This window comes from Hypanus sabinus, chromosome 5, assembly GCF_030144855.1.
Source record: "Hypanus sabinus isolate sHypSab1 chromosome 5, sHypSab1.hap1, whole genome shotgun sequence".
Lineage (NCBI taxonomy): Eukaryota > Metazoa > Chordata > Chondrichthyes > Myliobatiformes > Dasyatidae > Hypanus > Hypanus sabinus.
In genome coordinates, this window is record NC_082710.1 from 164,682,526 (window position 1) to 164,702,615 (window position 20,090).

A 20,090-nucleotide genomic window follows, 5' to 3' on the forward strand; every position below is an offset into this window, starting at 1 on the left:
CCAGCATGTTGTACGTATCCCTCACGGACATCTCAATGTGCTGCCTGACCTGCTGAGTTCCTCCAGCATGTTGTACGTATCCCTCACGGACATCTCAATGTGCTGCCTGACCTGCTGAGTTCCTCCGGCGTGTTGTACGTATCCCTCACGGACATCTCAATGTGCTGCCTGACCGAAGCAGATGTTTTTATTAACAAGATATGTTCAAAAATAAAATTATTTACAATAAATCATTCGATGACACTTTACAGACGTTTCCACTATGTGCTATACATTTCCACACTTCCAGCCACTCACGTGGCACTCTGTTGGTTCATCGTCACTCACCATTGAGGTGCAGGAGTAGGCACTGCCATTCAATGTGATCATGGCTGATCATCCACAATCAGTACACCATTCCTGCCTTCCCCCCATATCCCTTGACTCCCTCTATCTTTAAGTGGTGAATCTGTGAAATTTTTTGACCAGGGAACCAGTAGAGGCTGCCTCACTAACTACATATTTAAGATATTGTATTTGCATAGGAAGGGAATTGGGGTGATGGGGAAAAGGCAGGTAGGGGGAGGTGGAGCTCACTCATAGAAGGTCAAAGATCTCGGGAACTCTTCCTCAAAGGTCATAGAAGAGGAATCTTCAAAACAGTTATGAGGGAGGCAAAATGTTGCCATGATCAGGTGGGACTGCAGAGGTGAACTGATCAGCTGGGACTTTGTTGATCGAGGAATAGCTTTATTCACCAGCTACATTTCCATGTTTTGGGAATTTGCTGAGGTGTGCTGATCAGGACGTGTCATGAAACAGAAAACAGCAACATTCAACAGTAATGTGCACTGAGGTAAACAGTAAAGTCAGAGGTGAAATATGAATATAGAAGTAAAATGTGCGTAAATACATAAATGCCAGCTTGTATTTGCACCGTGAACAGGACGATAAGGAAGTGTTTGGAAGTCCTTTCAGTGCGGTGACAGGGATAATAGACGGAGGCGGCGTGGAGGCTCACCGGACTGGTTGGTCAGATTAACTGTGTAACGAGAGAAACATTTTTTACATGGCATGAAATTTTGTCTTAATAGCCCTATGGAGTTTTACAGATTTTCCTGTCCACATGCAAATATGGCAGTACAGGACTGAGTGGACAAATCGTCTGAACCTGTTCTTCATCCACAATTAGGCTCTCAGCAGGTTTGCCCGGGGCCATCCGTGTAAAGATAACCCCATCTTGGGGTAAAGCAGTTTCTCCTGAATTCCTCGGCCGACTGACTGTCGGCTTACTGTTTGGAGTTTGTGGTGACAGTCTTGCTGTGGTCATATTCCGTACAGACACCAGGTGACAGGGTTGCAATTCCTGTTTTGACCCTCTGGGACCAGAGAGAAGTCTGCAGACATGGAATTGTTGTTGGTTTCTTATTGCCACATGTACTGAGTGTTACGTACCCCATAACTGACCAGCTGAGAAAGAAATATCCATTGGAGTCTGGGATTGAGGTTCTCCTGTTGTAGGAGGAACGGGAGGTTGGAAGCATAGAAACTGTGGGAAGGAAACCCAGAGCTTAGAGTGTGGGTGTCTGAAGGTATCGGTGAGTCGTTGGACTGGAGGAAATTACAAGATAGTGAGGGGGTGATGTTGTGGGAGGGATTTGAAAACAAGAGTTTGGTGAAGCACTTCCAATCTAGGGGGCAGTGTAGATTGGTGAGAGTGGAGATGACAACACTGTTGTTGTGGACATCGTCGTCCCGTAACTCTGGAGCCAGATGTTGTTTTTTGCAGGTGTTGTCACTGAGTAGATGAGACACAGGAGGGGTCTTGGCAGGGGTATCAGAGACAAGGAGTGTCTGTGGTGGTGGTTGAGGTAAGAAGACATTGATCTCTGCAGTTTTAATCTCACCTTTAGAAGTCTCAGACCCTACACTACCTGTTTAATAGGCTAAACACCTCAGGAGTATTGTCAGTGTAATGGAATGTTCATTACCTTTTCCATGCATCCACTGACATCTGGAGATATTTCATACTGGGATTCGGAATTCTGGAGACACTGGGAATTGGCGAGTATCTTCCCGACATCCATTGTCCAATTGCCAACCTTCTGATCTGTACACAGTAAACACTCCCCACCCTCAGCTCCACCACTGTAGGTACATTGGGAAAGATACCTGTACTGTGGAGGGGTAAGGCAGCCTGGTGAGGGTATTAGAAACACAGACTGCATAACAGTTATTGGGAAATCTTTGGGTGCAGTGAGTCAGGGGAAGGGGGGGTGGTGGTGAATAATTCAAATGTGAAAGAGAAAACTATCTGGAAAAGTGATACTGGAAAGATGTCTTCATTGGGGGGAGATCAATAACAAGGGAGAAATCCCTCTTGGTGGAGACGGTCTGCAACTTCAAATTCCTGTGTGTTAACGTATGAGATGAATTATTCTCGGCTCAGCACATAAATACAATCACAAGGGAGGCATGTCAGTGTCTTTACTTCAATAGGAGGGTCAGATTGTTGCCAAACATTTTAACAAACTTCTACAAATGTCCTGTTGAAAGTAGAGCTATTTGTCCAATCAGGAATCTATCAATCTCTGCCTTAGATACACCCGACGACCTGGCCTCCACAGATGCCCGTGGCAAGGAATTGCACTAATTCAGCACCCATTGGCTAAAGAAATTTCTCCGCATTTCTGTTTTAAAAGGGCACCCACCCCTCTATCCTGAGGCTGTGCGCTCTTGTCCTAGACTCCCCATCATGGAAAACATCCTTTCCACATCTACTCTGTGTAGACCTTTCAACACTCGAAAGGTTTCAATGAGATCCCCCCTCACCCTTCTGAATTACAGCGAGTACAGACCCAGAACCATCAAATTTTCTTCGTATGATAGCCCGTTTATTCCTGGAATCATCCTTGAGAACTTCCTCTGGACCCTCTCCAAAGCCAGCAGAGCTTTTCTAACATGAGGGACCAAAAACTGTTCACAATACTCAAGGTGAGGCCTCACCAGTGCCCTGTAAAGCCAGAGAGTGTTGAGTCTGTGGAATCCTCTGTCCTTGGAAACAGTAGGGGCTACCTCATTGTATAAATATTTTAGACACATTTAGACTGATGTGTGCATAGCAAGAAAATTCAGCCGATCAGCTACGACCCTGTTGATCAAGGAGCAACTTTATTCATTTACATGTATTAGGAATTTGCTGTGGTGTGTTGGTCAGGATATGACATGAAACAGGAAACAGCAACATACAATAATAATATAGAATGATATAAACAGTAAAGTTAGAAGATAAATAAGTATACAAAATAAAATGTGCGTTAAATGCATAAATTCCAGCTTGAATTTACAACGTAAGTAGGATGATATAAAGTGCTTCAAAGTCTTTATTCTGCAGTGCAGTAACGGGGGTAATAGAGGAGGCATGGCGGCTCACTAGAATGGTTGATCAGATTAAATGTACGGGGGGGGGGGGAACTTTTTACATGGTGTTAACGGTGTTTGTATGGTGGGCGGTGTCCAGAATTATCTTTCCTGCCCGCTTCTTTGTTCTCGACACATGTGAATACAGAAATTAAGGACTGAGAGGACAAATGGGCTACACTTGTTCTTAATCCACAATATTGGTATCAGCAGGTTTGGCTTGCACCCTCCATGTAAAGACACCCTCCGGTCTCTGGGTAAGGCTGTTTCTCTTGAATTCCTCGGCTGATTTATTATTTTGATTCTGCCGTGACAGACTTTGTGTCCTCGTGAAAGGTCACGGCTGGAAACGTCGTCTCTTTGCTCTTTTCCATAGATGCTGTCTGGCCCGCTGAGTTCCTCCAGCATTTTGTGTGCGCTGCCGGGGTCTTGGTTGGTTATATTCCGCACGGACACCAGGTGGCGGTATTGCACCGAGTGTTTTGACCCTGAGAAGGCTGCACACGTGGAATTGATATTGACACAGGTACTGAGACCCAGAGAAAGGACACAGAGCCCTGCACACCCTTCAGACACATCAAATATTACACCGTGTTTCGAGGCAGAACAATAACAGAATACAGATTAAAGTTACAAAGTTAACATTTACAGAGAAAGTGCATGCGGGCAAATGATAAGATGCGAGGTCCTAACGGGGTAGATAGTGATTTACAGAGTTATCACCTACAAACTTCTGCTTCATTAATCTCAGACCTGCATTGGGAGTGGGTACCAAGTACTGAACTCCATGTTGTAGGGAATTCCGACACTGACCCTGGTGTTCTGGCCGACTTTTACTTATTACTACCGTCAGACCTGGTCATACCCACACTGCATTCTGTGGGGTCTGTCTGCCCAGAGGCTGCCCATGGCCATAACCATGGCAGAGAAGCTGTCCGTGATCCTGGCTGGAGGTGCTTTCAGGCTTTTGTACCTTCTGACCCATGGGAGGGAGGAGCCCTGTGGAACTCGCTGGAATGGCGGATAACTTATAAAAACATAATATTATGAAACGCATATATAATTTCTTCAGTGGTTATTCAGCGGTTTGATCGGGGCACGACTGCGCAAGCGCTTGCAGCTCAGCCAATGAGAACAGTGAAACGAGTTTAAAAAGAAGACAGATTTATACAGTGGGCCTCGGAGAAGCGGGCGAAAGAGGAGAGGGAGACAGAGTAGGAAGGCTTCGGCGATAACAGGTCGAGGCAAGGTAGGTTATCTGTGTCGAATACAGACAGAAAGTATGTGTGTGAGGCCGGTTTTCTGTGCTCGGTGATCTGGAGACTCCCAGCCTCCCGGACGACCACATCCGCACCAGGTGCGCCGAGCTGCAGCTCCTGAGGGACCGTGTTAGGGAACTGGAGATGCGGCTCGATGACCTTCGTCTGGACAGGGAGGAGGTGATAGAGAGGAGCTATAGGCAGGTAGTCGCTCCGGGGGCTGGGGAGACAGATAAGTGCGTAACAGAGGGAAGGGCAAGAGACAGACGCTGAGAGTATGTTCCACGACATTCGAAGTAACTCCTACAGTGATTTGCCACGGGGGTGCCTTTCTTCAGTGAAATACCTCACCCAAACAAGGGTAACACACAAGTGGTGATCACAAAGGTTCCCCCTCACCAGAGAACCCACTCCTGTGGATTAGCTACATGACAGTCACACCCTCGTATTCGCCGGCTGGCGGTGTAGTGGCATCAGCGCTGGAGGTTCTGAGTTCGAATCCAGCCGGCGCCCTTGCATGCTCTCCATCTGTGCTGGGTTAAGAGCTGGTGATCTCTTTTTTGAAAAACTCGCCGGGCAGAAGGCATTGCTGGAACTTGCCTCATATGCGATTTCCCCGTCCGTCAGAGCGGGCGGCATGGAAGGAAATCGCCAGTAACAGGAAAATTCCAGATGCAACATACCCTCGTATTCGAATGGAACTCAAGCTCACCCTTGCGGGCTACAGGGGAGAGAGTCCAAACAGTGACCCCTTTGTCACTGGGTTTCTTCTGTTTCAAACCTTCTCCCCTCTTCTCCTCCTTTAAAGTCACCGAATGTGACCACAAACAAAGGTGACTGTTCTTCAGTGGTGGAACTGGATAAGTGGCCATCACAGTTGTGTGTTTGGAAACGACCTGTGTGTGATAATCCCGTCCTGGGTTGGTAGTTTTACCACTTGAAGATGGTACCTCGGTGATACTGCTACTACTCAGTGCTACTGTTGGTTGTAATCCACATGTGGATTCTGAGGGAGTCTGTGAAGGCCTTATCCAAGCTGGTCGGCACGCTGATCACGTGAGGGTTAAGTGGAAAAGGGGCAATGGGTGACCAAACACCACATTGAATAAGAGGATCTGGTTTTGCGGGAATTTGACTTTTTTTTTTGTAACAAACCATGTGAAAGATAAAGACAATATCATGGTAGATTGACTGAATGTTGAGTTTAAAAGTGAAATATAGATTAGTATTTGTATATGCTTCTGTAATGTGCTAAATTGTAATCACATATGTATTGCTTTATATTCTGTAACGTACACTTAAGTTTAAATTTTCCCTCCGTAAAAAATTTCTTTTAACAGGAAGGGGGTTTTATGTACCCGTAGGATTCATATTTTCTGTGGACAATGTTTAAAATGTCAGGAGAATGAGACTGCCTGTGGAGAGAGGAAGGGGGAGAGGGAGAGAGAATCGGCCGATGATTTACCTTTCTCCAAGGTCACTTTTGCCTGCTTTTTAAGTTCCCTGCAGAAGAGCAGGGAGGAGCCAGTTGACGGGCCGGTGTCCAGCATATGGAGACAAAAAGCTGGTCTGCTAAGACACAGATAGACACACCACGGGACACTGAACGAGCTTTGTGCACCCACGTGAAGGTGGGGTTTTGGAGGATCGATTCAGGGAATCGATCAGCGGCTCACAGTGTGAGAAGGTGTGACCGGTGGGGAACTGTCTGTGTGTCCTCCCATGCTTGGGTGATAGTTTTACCACTGAAGAATGGTCGTACGTGGTAGGGTCATAGTCGGTGACCACAACAGGAAGATCGATGGCAATGGCTTCAATTCTCATCGTCCCTATCTCTCTCTTTCCAACATTACTCAAACGACGACCTCGACCTGAACTGAACTGAACTCTGCATCGTATCGTAAGACTGTATCCATTTACCCCTAGCTCTGAAAGAGCCTGGTTTTGGTTCCTATTTCTACAATTCTGTATATATCATTGCTAACCTGTTTCATATATATTTGCATCTATATTGCTGTACTGCTTAGTTGACTAATAAACACTATTAGTTACTAGTAGTACCTGACTACAAAGTGTTTTCCATTTCTGCTGGTTCTTAACCCGGTCACAGGGTACGTGACAGTGTGGAGGGCTGTCAGAGGTTACAGCTAGACATCGATAGGATGCAAAACTGGGCTGAGAAGCGGCAGATGGAGTTCAACCAGATAAGTATGAGGTGCAAACAGGAGGAAATCTGCAGATGCTGGAAATTCAAACAACACCCACAAAATGCTGGTGGAACACAGCAGGCCAGGCAGCATCTATAGGGAGAAGCACAGTCGACATTTCGGGACTGACGAGGGGTCTCGGCCCAAAACGTCGACAGCGCTTCTCCTTATAGATGCTGCCTGGCCTGCTGTGTTCCAGCAGCATTTTGTGGGTGAAGTGTGAGGTGGTTCATTTTGGTAGGTCAAATATGATGGCAGAATATAGCATTAATGCTGAGACTCTTGGCAATGTGGAGGATCAGAGGGATCTTGTGGTCAGAGTCCACAGGACACTCAAAGCTGTTTTGTAGGTTGACTCTGTGGTTAAGAAGGCATATGGTGCATTGGCCTTCATCAATCATGGGATTGAGTTTAAGAGCCAAGAGGTAATGTTGCAGCCATATAGGACCCTGGTCAGACCCCACTTGGAGTACAGTGCTCAATTCTGGTCACCTCACTACAGGAAGGATGTGGAAGCCATAGAAAGGGTGCAGAGGAGATTTACGAGGATGTTGCCTGGATTGGGCAGCATACCTTATGAGTGTACTCAGCCTTTTTTCCTTGGAGTGATGGAAGATGAGAGGTGACCTGATAGAGGTGTACAAGATAATGAGAGGCATTGATTGTGTGAATAATCAGAGGCTTTTTCCTGGGGCTGAAATTGCTAGCTTGAGCCCCGATTGTTATGATGCTTGGAAGTAGGTAGAGAGATGTCAGGAGTAAGATTTTTTTATGCAGAGTGGTGAGTGCGTGGAATGGGCTGTCATTGGCGGTGGTTGAAGCGGAAATGATAGGGTCTTTTAATAGACTCCTGGGTAGATACATGGAGCTTAGAAAAATAAAGGGCTATGGGTAAGCCTAGGAAGTTCTAAAGTAGGGACATGTTCGGCACAGCATTGTGGGCCAAATGGCCTGTAGGTTTTCTATGTTTCTAACAGAGGCAGGAAGGTTTTTTTCACAGGTAGGTGAGACTAGAAATAGGATATAGCCGTATGATAGAGGTGGGGGGAGGGATGGATTCAGGATTTTGAGGAGAAACTTAAGAGAGAGTGAATCTGTGCAATTGTCTGCCTGGGGAAGCAGTAGGGACCAACCTCATTAAATGCATTTTAGACAGTTAGATTTGATAATTGCATGTCAGGAGAATTAATCATCATGGGGGGGAAAAGTATTTGGGTGGATCTGAATCTGCAGCCAGATCAGCCCTAATCTTATTGAATAGTGGAGCAGGTTCAAAGGGTCAGATGACCTCCCTCTGCTCCGATGTCTTACGAGAAGAGAGAATGCCCGGCATATGGCCGGTTGATCAGTGGCAATATCGCAGAAAGAAGGTTATTAGTTCAAGCCTGGACTCCAGCAAAGTTCTCCGCAGAATCACCTACAAATTTCTGATCTATTAGCCTGAGACCTATCTGCACTGTGAGTGGGTTCCAAGTACTGAACTCCATGTTGTAGGAAATTCCGACACTGACCCTGGTGTCCTGGCCAAAACATTTGCTTGTTACCACTGCCAGACCTGGTCATACCCACACTGCATTCTGTAGGGTCCTGCTGCCCAGAGGCTGTCTGTTTTCTGCACAGTAACATCCCGGTCCTTTTTCCCTGGGGCGGCAATGACTAGTATCAGAGGACATCTGTTTATGGTGAGTGGTGGAAAGTCCAGTGGAGATGTCGGATGTCTGTTTTTCAACAGGTGCCTGGAATATCAGAGGACATTTGATTATGTCCTAATCAAAGGACAGGGAACCTTTGATTATGGAAATTGGGGAGTATTTCCTCAACATCTATTGTCCAATTACCCACCTTCTGATCTGTACACAGTGAACAGCTCCAACACTCAAGGAAAGATGCGAAAATGATCCACTAGAAGTGATAATGGAAAAGTATCCTCATTGCAGGGGAAACAGACAGCAAGTGAGAACATCGTAGTGGAGAGGGTCAGCAACTTCAAATTCCTTGAGTAACATAGGCTCAGCAAATGAATGTAATCACAAGGAAGGTGAGTCAGTATCTTTACTTTATTAGGAGGGTCAGACCGTCACCAAACATTTTAACAAACATCTGCAAATGTCCTGTTGAAAGTATCCTGTGGTTGCATTACGGTCTGACACAGCTATTCGAACGTTCAGGAATGTAAGAAGCTGCAGAGCTGTGGACTCTGCCCAATGCATCACTAACACTCCCCTCCCCAACACTGGTCGTATTTACACGCGGTACTGCCTCAAGAAGGCAACGTCTATCATCAAACCCCGTTCAACCGACTTTCTCAGTTCCACCTTGGCTCCTCTGGGCTTCAAAGAGCTGTTTAATTGGATCAGTCTCTGCCTTTCACACAATCCACCAAGAGAAGTACATGATCAAGAACATGTCTCTGCCAAAACCTGGGCTGTAATCTCCCAAAAAACTGAGAAGCAACAGTTCCATTCCTCCCTGCGGAGCAGAACCCAAACCTCCGTCTCCCATTTTGTTCCCATTCCATTCACTGTTTCCCCAAAGTAACCAGCACAGACACATTATCAGTTCACTTTCAAGGTGAAATGTTTATTATATAGAAAATATCTGCACATTTTTACACTGATTGCAAGGAGCAGATATCACAATTCCAGAGAACAGTCCACGTCACTTTATTCCAAAACAACGGGCACCTGGACTGCAGTCGGTAGGAGAGAGAGTGTGACAGAGCTGAGAAGGAGACACTGAGTCAAATCTACAGATTAGACGTCAATATAAACATCCTCACCTGTCAGTAGCAATGGCAGAGAGTCAGTTCTCACATGGTGGTCTGGACCTGAAATATGAACCATGTTTCCCGACTGCTGAGTGCTCCGGCTTTTTCTGGTTGTATTTCAGAGAATCGATGCAGTAAGATCTGCTCAGTGGGTCCAGAGAAATCTGAGACCTCGGAGAACGTGTCCCACTGCGTTACGTTGTGAGCAGAGTGAGTGGTTCAGAGTTGTCACCTGTCTCACAATCACATGGGTTTAAGATGAGATGAAGTTTCTCAGTGAAACTGTCTGTGTAAGTGAGGAGATGACACATGTTGTCAGCATTGTAAAATGACACTTGGCCCCGCTCGTAATCCAGGTAAACCCCCAGTTTTCGGAGTTTAATTTCCAGAGGAGAGATGACATTTCCCATCTTAATTAAATTAGAAAAGACATAAATGACCCAGTATCCCTCTGCTGGTGTGGTGGTGTGATCTCTATCCCTGCTTACAGACTCTCTGCAGACACCCACAACCCACTCAGTCTTATATCCAACATACACCTCCCAGTAGTGCCTCCCAGATGTAAAACCCTGTGAACTCAAAACATTTAATATTTTCTCAAATCTTCTCGGGTGATACCGAAGATTTTGTCCGCTCTCTGTGTACTTCACACTCATCAGATCCTGAGAGAGGACGAGCTGATTGGCAGCTGTATCTGGGTCCAGCGTCAGCCGCTCTGGCACTGAAACAAAACAGTTACGATAAGAAAACCAGATGGAACGGCCAGGATCTGAGCTGACAGTGATGAGCATCGTCTCCTCCCTCAGCCCAGGAAGTGTGGAGCCCCTGGAGGAGATTTCAATCCCCACTGCTCCGTCCGTCCTGTTTAACACCGTACAACGTCACAGTGATGTATTTGTTACAGGTAGTTCAATCCCCTTCCTCTGCCCAGCTGACTGGATTCTATGATGTTTTATGTGGCTGCAGTTCTCTTTTTAAAAGCTAAACGGGACGATCCATGACAGGTTCATTCCCAGTGACACAGCAGCCTGTGAGGGGCCAGGGCCGAGTGGACTTCTATTATTTAAACTGCAGATGCTGGAGACGTGAATCCAAAACAGAAATGTATCGGTACAGGCAGCGTTTCCCATGGGAGAGTGATCAAAAACAAGAGGGTGGAGGTTTACGGGGAGGGGAAGGAGATTTAAAGGTGATCTGTGGGGTAAATGTTTTACACAGAGAGTGCTTGCTATCCAGAATGTTCTCCTGGCAGAAGTGGTGGGATCAGATACAATTGCCAGGTTTAAGGGGCATTTAGACAAACATGAATAGGCCAGGCACAGAGGGATATGAGCTGAATGTGGCCACGTGGGATTAGTGTACAGTAGATGGCCAGAGTGGGCAGAAGGGCCGACTGTACAGTAGAACTCTATGACAACAAGGGGCAGGAGGTGGGGGCTGTAGTGGAGGGTCAGAAAGCATTTCAGAACATTGTTTATGTCAGGTTTGTGTGTTAGTAGCAGAAATGTTGCACAGTCTGAACACATGCTTGATGAGGGATGGTGACTGATAAGTGTAGAGTGTGGATCTGGAGCCTAGGAGTATCAGGAATTCCAGGGGAGAAGGTGGGGCAGTGGGAGAAGGGGAATCACAGAGAAGGGGAAGGTACCTGGTGAAACCACGGCTCTCATTTCCTTCCACACTTTGAGATACCTCAACCTTCCTTCAGCCACATCCTCAGGAAGATCGACAGACACCACTCCAGGACGGGAAACCGGCAACTCACACCTACAGAGTCAGGGACAGGAATCAGTGACACACATTACCAAAGACTCTGTCTGCACTTCTCACTGCCTCAGCAAAGCAGGCAACATCATCAAAAACCCCACCCACCCCGGACATTCTCTCTTCTCCCCACCCCTCCCTTCAGATAGAAGGTACAAAATCATCAAAGCTCACCTCCAGGCTCAGGGGGAGATTCTATCCTGCTGTTATAAGACTATTGACCCATGTATAATATAATGGACTGAAAACCTCTCCATCCATCTACCATGTCATGGCCTTACACCTTATGGTCTGCCTGCACTGCACTCTCTCTGTAACTGTGACACTTCAATCTGCATTTTGTTGTGTTTTCCATTGTAATACAATACTGTGCATAAGCTTCTGGCACATTTACAAAGCTAGAGTGCCTCAGACTTTACACAATACTACAGTAACTTTGGGTATCACATTGCACTGCTGCCGCAAAAGAGAAAACACATTTCACCAGCTATGTGAGTGATGATAAATGTGAATCTGATATGGGTTTCTGTTGTGGACTGCGACTGGGAAGGGGGCAGGGAGAGGGGAATCCCTGTTGGTAACAGGGGAAGGGAGAGGGAGGGACTGGGAAGCACCAGAGAGACATTCTGTAATGATCAGTCAACCACTTGTTTGTAATCAAATGACCTTGCTCTGTGTCTCACGGCTGTGTGTCTACACCTGTGCACTCCTTCTCTGCCCCCTGTCCTGCTCCCCTCCCATGGCTCTCCACACTATCCATTCCCAACATCCTTTGCTCCCATCAGGTATACCTAGGCTGCCTGAGACTTTTGCACAGTACTGTATCTCAATACTCTGTTGTAAGGAAATAATCTGTATGGAAGACATCTAAAACAAAGTTTAATGCAACAATAATAAATCAATTGCCAAAATACATCACAGACATAACAGCACCTGGTGTCAGATTTTCAGCTAAAATTTACTCACCTCTTCAAAAGGGCTTGAATATCCTGAGGGGAAAGAGAGAGAATAGAATTGAGTGAAACTGTAGCTGAAATCTCTGGAAGGAATCACAGTGAGGGCTGGAGTATGAAGGCTAAACACTCACCCAGAGGAAAGGCTCAGAAACACTTGATTGTTTTCCATGTTCCATCTTTTCCCAAATTAGCTTTTGAGGGCTGAATTTAACTACTGTTCCACAGCCAGACCCTTCACTCTGAGGTTACTTCTCTAAATCCTCCAAAACCCTCTTCTCTTCTCCTCAAGAACTGAACTGTTTGAACAGCTACTTCCCTTCAACCATTCAGTTCCTGAAGCAATCAGCCAAACCCGGATCAGTTTAGAATCACCGTCACCACTTTGATCTCTTGCACCAAAATGGACTTCGTTTTAATTATATTCTTCCTTATAAAGGTTGTGTACAATTTATGTTTAAATTTTGTTGTGAGGTAGGGCCACCTTCTAGGATCAGAGAAAAACTGCAGAACGTTAGAAACTCAGGCAGCTCTATCACGGGCACTCCCTTCCCTTGCATTGAGGACATCTTCAAAAGACAATGTACCAAGCAGACAGCATCCATTTTTAAGATACCTCTCACTTGGGGCATGCTAAATGGTGCAGGCAGCAATTCAGAGATTTCTACCCTGGAGCTTTTCAGCTTTCTGCCTAAATCTCTATATTCTCTCTTCAGAATCTCCTCTCTTTTCCTACCTACGCAGTCTGCACCAATAAGCACCACCACCTCCAGCTGTCACCCTCTCCCTTTAGGATATTGTGGAACAGATTGGACACATCCCTGACCTGAGCACCTGGGGGGCAACATACCATCTGGGAGTCTCTTTCATGTCCGCAGAACCTGCTGTCTGCTCCTCTAATCATGGAATCCCCCACTTCACTCCTCTTCCCCCCACTTCCCTTCTGAGCCACAGAGACAGACTCAGTGCCGGAGATTTGGTCACTGCAGCTTCCCCCTCATGGTCACCCTCTTTCCCCCGCCCCCCCCGGCCAAAACTGTATACTTATTATCGAGGGGATTGGAAGATTGCCCATCCACAGACCACAGAACCAAGCATCTCCAAAGCCATCAGGCCCGGACGTCTCCAGACCGCGATTTCGGCTACCGACCTCAACGGCTCTAATGAACCAGAGCAGATTCAAAACCCGGACTCCACCGCCATCAGTGCGGGTTCCAGTGACCTCGGACATCTCCGAAATGCCGACTGCGCAACCTCCATCTCCGACTCCAGTGATGACCTCCAGGCCGGGTGTTCACACGCTGCCGCAGGACCCCCGTCTCCCCTTCCCCCACTACCACTCCGCAATCCCGTCTCTCTCAGGTCTCACCACCCGCTCTTGGGTCCTCAGAGACTGCATCTTCCTCCCACCCCACCATCCCTGAAACACCCCAAACCACCCTTCTCCTCAGACACTACCAAGCCCCATACCCCTCCGATCCCAGCTCCCATGCATTCTGTCCTCGGCAAGGGCCTCACGTTTGTCCCCTTGTGCCCGAACCTCAGTGAGTTCCTCGCCCGTCACAACGTCGAGCTTTTCTTCTGCAGCCTCTGTCTCCAAACCTATTTCTTTGGCAAGGACTCCCCACCCCACACGGATGACCCCTTCGCCTGTCTTCAACCCTAATCCTCTATGTGGAACAATCTGTGTTCCAAGCCTACACTGGTATCACTCCCCAACTTTTCCTACGCTACATCGATGACTGTATTGGTCCTGCTTCCTGCACCCACACTGAGCTCATCAACTTCATCAACTTTGCCTCCAACTTCCACCTTTCCTTCAAATTTACCTAGTCCATTTCCGACTCATCCTTCCCCTTTCTCGATCTCATTGTCTCTATCTCTGGAGACAGCTTATCTACTGATGTCTATTATAAACCCACTGACTCTCACAGCTACCTGGACCAAACCTCTACCTGCCCTGTTACCTGTAAAAATGCCATCAGCTGCTCTCAATTCCTTCATCTATGCTGCATCTGCTCTCAGGATGAGGCTTTCCACTCTACAACGAGGGAGATGTCCTTCTTTTTCAAAGAAAGGGGCTTTCCTTGCTCCACCATCAATTTCACGCACCTCTGTTTTTACCCTATCCTCCCGCCACCCTACCAGCGATAGGGTTTCTCTTGTCCTCACCTACCACCTCACCAGCCTCAATGTCCAGCACATAATTCTCCAAAACCTCCGACACCTCCAACGGGATCCCACCACCAAACTCATCTTTCCCTCCCAACCACTTTCTTCTTTCCACAGGGATTGCTCCCTATGTGACTCCCTTGTCTTCTCATCCCTCACCACTGATCTGGCACTTACCCTTGCAAGTGGAACATGCTACCCCTGCCCCTACACGGCCTCCCTCACTAACATTGATTTTTACCATTGATGCTGCCTGGCCTGCTGAGTTCCTCCAGCATTCTGTGTGTGTTGCTTGAGTTAATATATGAGGATTGTTTGAATGTTTGGGCCTGTACCCTCCGGAGTTTAGAAGAATGAGAGGGGATATCAGTGAAACCTATTGAATATTGAAAGCTTTCAACAGAGTGGATGTGGAGAGGATGTTCCCTGTCGTTCAGGAGTTTACCACCTGAGGGCCCAGCCTCAGAATTGAGAGACTTCCATTTCAATAGACAATAGGTGCAGAAGTAGACCATTCGGCCCCTCGAGTCTGCACCGCCATTCTGAGATCATGGCTGATCATTCACTATCAATACCCAGTCCCTGCCTTGTCCCCATATCCCTTGATTCCCCTATCCATCAGATATCTATCTAGCTCCTTCTTGAAAGCATCCAGAGAATTGGCCTCCACCATCTTCCGAGGCAGTGCATTCCACACCTCCACAACTCTCTGGGAGAAGAAGCTCTTCCTCAACTCTGTTTTAAATAACTGACCTCTTATTCTCAATCCATGCCCTCTGGTACTGGACTCTCCCAACATCTGGAACATATTTCCTGCCTCAATCCTATCAAATCCTTTAATTATCTTAAACGTTTCATTCAGATCCCCTCTCAATCTCCTCAATTCCAGCGTGTACGAGCCCAATCTCTCCAATCTCTCTGCGTAAGACAGCCCTACCATCCCAGGAATCAACCTAGCGAATCTACGCTGCACTTCCTCAATTGCCAGAATGTCCTTCCTTAAACCTGGAGACCAAAACTGTACACAATATTCCAGGTGTGGTCTCACCAGGGCCCTGTACAAATGCAAATAACATCCTTGCTCTTGTACTCAATTCCCCTTGTAACAAAGGCCAACATTCCATTTGCCCTCTTCACTGCCTGTTGCACTTGCTCATTCACCTTCATTGACTGGTGAACTAGGACTCCTAGGTCTCTTTGCATTTCTCCCTTACCTAACTCTACACCATTCAGACAATACTCTGCCCTCTTGTTCCTGCTTCCAAAGTGGATAACTTCACATTTATTCGCATTGAATGACATCTGCCAAGTATCTGCCCACTCACCCAGCCTATCCAAGTCTCCCTGTATTCTCCTAACGTCCTCTTCGCATGTCACACTGCCACCCAGTTTAGTATCGTCAGCAAACTTGCTGATATAGTTTTCAATGCCCTCATCTAAATCGTTGACATAAATCGTAAAGAGCTGTGGTCCCAATACAGAGCCCCGTGGTACCCCACTAGTCACCTCCAGCCAGTCCGAGAAACACCCATTCACTGCTACCCTTTGCTTTCTATCTGCCAACCAGTTTTCTATCCATGTTGAAACCCTGCCCCCAATGCCATGAGCTCTGATTTTACTCACCAATCTCCTAAGTGGCACCTTATCGAATGTCTTCTGAAAATCTAGGTACACAACATCCACTGGCTTACCCTCGTCTAACATCCTTGTTACACCCTCAAAAAACTCCAACAGATTAGTCAAGCATGATTTGCCCTTGGTAAATCCATGCTGGCTTGGCCTAATCCTATTTCTGCCATCAAGATGTGCCACTATTTCATCCTTAATAATGGACTCAAGCATCTTGCCCACGACTGACGTTAGGCTAACAGGGCGATAGTTCTCCGTTTTCTCCTTCCCTCCCTTCTTGAAAAGTGGGATAACATTAGCCACTCTCCAATCTCCAATCTTCAGGAACTGATCCTGAATCTAAGGAACATTGGAAAATGATTACCAATGCATCCGCAATTTCCTGAGCCACCTCTTTTAGAACCCTCGGATGCAGACCATCTGGACACGGGGATTTATTAGTCTTCAGTCCTACCAGTCTACTCATCACAGTTTCTTTCCTAATGTCAATTCCTCTGATATCTTATGACCCTGGCCCATCCATACATCTGGGAGATTGCTTGTGTCCTCCCTGGTGAAGACAGATCTAAAGTACGCATTAAATTCTGCTGCCATTTCCCTGTTTCCCATAACAATTTCTCCCAATTCATTCTTTAAGGGGCCAACATTGTTCTTAACTATCTCCTTTCTCTTCACATAACTAAAAAAGCTTTTGCTATCCCCTTTTATATTCCTGGCTAGACTGAGCTCATACCTGATTTTTTCTCTCCGTATTGCTTTTTTAGTTAAGATCTGCTGTTCCTTAAAACTTTCCCAATCATCTGTATTCCCACTCATCTTAGCCCTGTCATACTTCTTTTTCTTTAATGCTATACAATCTCTGACTTCCTTTGTCAACCACTGTGGCCCCTTCCCCCTTTCAAACCAAGATGAGGAATAATTCTTCAGCCAGAGGGTGGTGAATCTGTGGAATTCATTGGAACAGACGGCTGTGCAGGCCAAGTCACGGGGTATATTAAAAGCGGAGGTCGACAGGTTCTTGATTAATCAGAGCGTCAAATGTTACGGGAAGAAAGCAATAGAATGGGGTTGAGAGGAAGGATCAGAGTGGTGGAACAGACTCGATGGGTCGAATGGCCTAATTCTGCTCCCATGTCTTATGGTATTATGGTTTTAAAATGTAGCAGGAACCTTTACACACAAAATGCTGGAGGGTGGAGTGTCTCTGTCAGTGATGCTTCGCTCCAGCTCTCTCCCTCTCATGGTCCTAATGCAGTGGTGCTATACACTGGGGAATGGGAACCAGCACGAAGTCTGCTGTAGGCTGGGAGTGTAGAGCGGAGAGGGTCTGGAATGGGGCAACTGGAGGCAAATGTGGCAGGATGAAAGGCAGGGTAGTGGGATGCAGTGGAGGGTGTGTTAGGGAAGAGTGAAGCACAGAGAGAAAGGGACAGGGGAGGATGGGGAAGAGAAGGGAGATCAGATAAGGAGAGAGGAAGGTGGGGGCGTTTGGGGACTGCATTGGCGGTCAGAAGCAGCCATGGGCAAAAACACAAGGGAGAGGTAGGGAGGACCGGTTTTGGGAAAAGAGTATTTGGAGAGGAATGACATCATTTGTGCCTGTGCAGACACGGGGAATGTGGGGTTGTCATTGTGATTCAGGACAGCTCATTCCCGGCCCCATTTCCACACTTACTTATCTGGACAGACAGTGTGGAACAAGCTGTTCCAGCCCAATGAGCCGTCCCACCCAGCTACTCACTAACTTTAAACACAGCAGAACTTGCAATTACCAACTCGCCTTCTAACCGGTATGTTTTTGGACTGTGGGAGGAAACCCACATGCACGTGGGAAGGATTACAAACTTTCTTACAGAGGACCTTGGAATTCAACTCTGAACTCTGACACCCCGAGATGTAATCACGTCACTTTCACCGCTACGCTACCATGCCAACCCCCCCGCCATGATATTTGTTTACGCTAACTCAATTCTCACTCACATGGTTCTGAGGGCAACACCACCTACTTACTGATGCTTCAAGCAGCTACACTGGGATTTCTACACCTCGGAGAACCATGTCCATTCCAGCATTCACACAGGGGTCAAACCTCGGGCCAGGAAACCCCAGTCTCTGTATGTTTCTGAATTTCTATTAAACTGACTGCCCTCAGGAAATCTGCTTTAACCCTCTTTTCCAACATATTTAAATTCACTTACAAATATTTATCAGACAGTTTGGATCTCCCAGACAAGAATGTGACACATCTTGTACCTTGAGGAGCCCTTGGGGATCTTGAATTCCCAATCGCACTTTTACACCTTGTATCACTTCTTCAAGGGAAGAGATTTCGTCGACGGTTCTCTTTAAATTCTTTTCCAGTTGTGTCTGGATTTTGTCCGCTTCTCTCCGCAGCTCTGTTTCCATCTGCTGTTGCTTCTCACGCAGGAACTGGTGCATCTTCTCAAATTCAGCCCTGATCTCACAGCTCTGTCCATCCACCTGGTCCTGAGTTAGAGTGAAGTTAGCAGAGAGTCACTGGCCAAACCGAAATCATCAAGTTGAATGTTTCATTTTCTAAATAAGAAATCAGATCTGCTTGGAGTGGTTATTTACACTGGGGTCAGGGATGCTTTATTTTTTAATGTAAAAAATGGATGCTGATTGGAATTGTTGAGGGGATGGGGGTGGGGTCATAGTAAACATTCACATTATTGATAGACAGATTAATCAACTAGAATCCAATCCCACGGATCCGACTGGATCTCTGGGATTGATCCCCATTCTGGAATCGAAGAGAGAACAACATGCAGTGATGAGGACAGTTCAAGTTGTCCTTTGGGACTTCAGTAGTGTTTGACAAGGTTCCACATGGGAGGATGTTTGGGGAGGTTAGACCATAGGATCTGGGGTGAGGTGGCAAATTGCAGCTATAAATTTAGCTTGGTAATAGGAAGCAGATTGTGTTGAACAGTGATTAGAAATTTGTAACCTGTGATGGGACTTGTGTATGTGACCGGGTTACACAACAAAGCTATAAATAAAAATGGAGACGAGAGCTAAGATAAACAGGGTTCTTTACTGACTGAGAGTGAATTGAACACACACGTGCAGATCAATACGTCCCTAATAGCACATTCAATGACATGTTCCTACATCATCAAGTAGTCCCATATTATACAGTAGGCTATATGGTACAGGACTCCTGCTGTTTTGTTCTGCAGATCATTTTGGATTGAAGTGTACAAGATCTATGATTTGTAAGTTTGCAGACACTGTAACACGAAAATACTTGTGGAGAAAAGTCATGGCCTACAGGAAGACATTGATCTGTTGGGAAATCTGTGGCATTGGAATTTGGTCTTCGGAAGTGTGAGATCTTACAGGTAGGGTGGACTAACAAGAGTTGGATACAGACAATAAAAGCAATGTCTTAGAGAGACACATTCAAAATGATGGAGGAACACGGCAGATCAGTCAGCATCTTTAGAGTCAAAAGAATAGTCAAGGTTTCAGGTTGACTCTCTTTATCATGACTGGGATATCCAGGGGTGAGTTACAGACTGGGATCTAATCAATGGGTTCAGGGTGGTCTATATATAGAATAGTGGATCCCTGGACTATGTTGCAGGTGGGATCTAATCAACAGGTTCAGGGTGTTTTTTATTTTGAATAATGGATACCCAGGAGTGGGTTACAGGCTAGGATATAATGAAGGGATTCAGCTGGTATCCATACCAATCTGTCATGGTGAGCGCTGGCAATGACTGAAGTCAGGTCAGGAGGAACGACAGAGTCCCATGTAGAGACTGAACACAGAGTTAATACATTGGAATTCCAAAAGTACTTCAGTGGCTCAACCGAGCGACACCCTGAGACGAAATGTTCTCAAAACTTGACCCACTGAAATAATCACAGAACGCAGAAAGCCCTTGCCAGTCAAAATCAATTTGTGAGGATT

At 46.4% G+C, this 20,090-nt stretch overlaps 1 protein-coding gene across 1 annotated transcript in view; it reads right to left on the reverse strand.

Moving 5' to 3' along the window:
• The window catches only part of LOC132394812 (uncharacterized), a 37,705-nt gene that overhangs the window by 14,075 nt on the left and 3,540 nt on the right, over positions 1-20,090 (reverse strand). The window contains exons 3-7 of the mRNA XM_059971219.1: positions 18,404-18,637; positions 12,363-12,385; positions 11,281-11,399; positions 9,831-10,353; positions 8,421-8,601 (exon numbers count right to left, since the gene is read on the reverse strand). Coding sequence (XP_059827202.1) covers positions 8,421-8,601; positions 9,831-10,353; positions 11,281-11,399; positions 12,363-12,385; positions 18,404-18,637 — 1,080 coding nt within the window. The remainder of the gene's footprint in view (positions 1-8,420; positions 8,602-9,830; positions 10,354-11,280; positions 11,400-12,362; positions 12,386-18,403; positions 18,638-20,090) is intronic.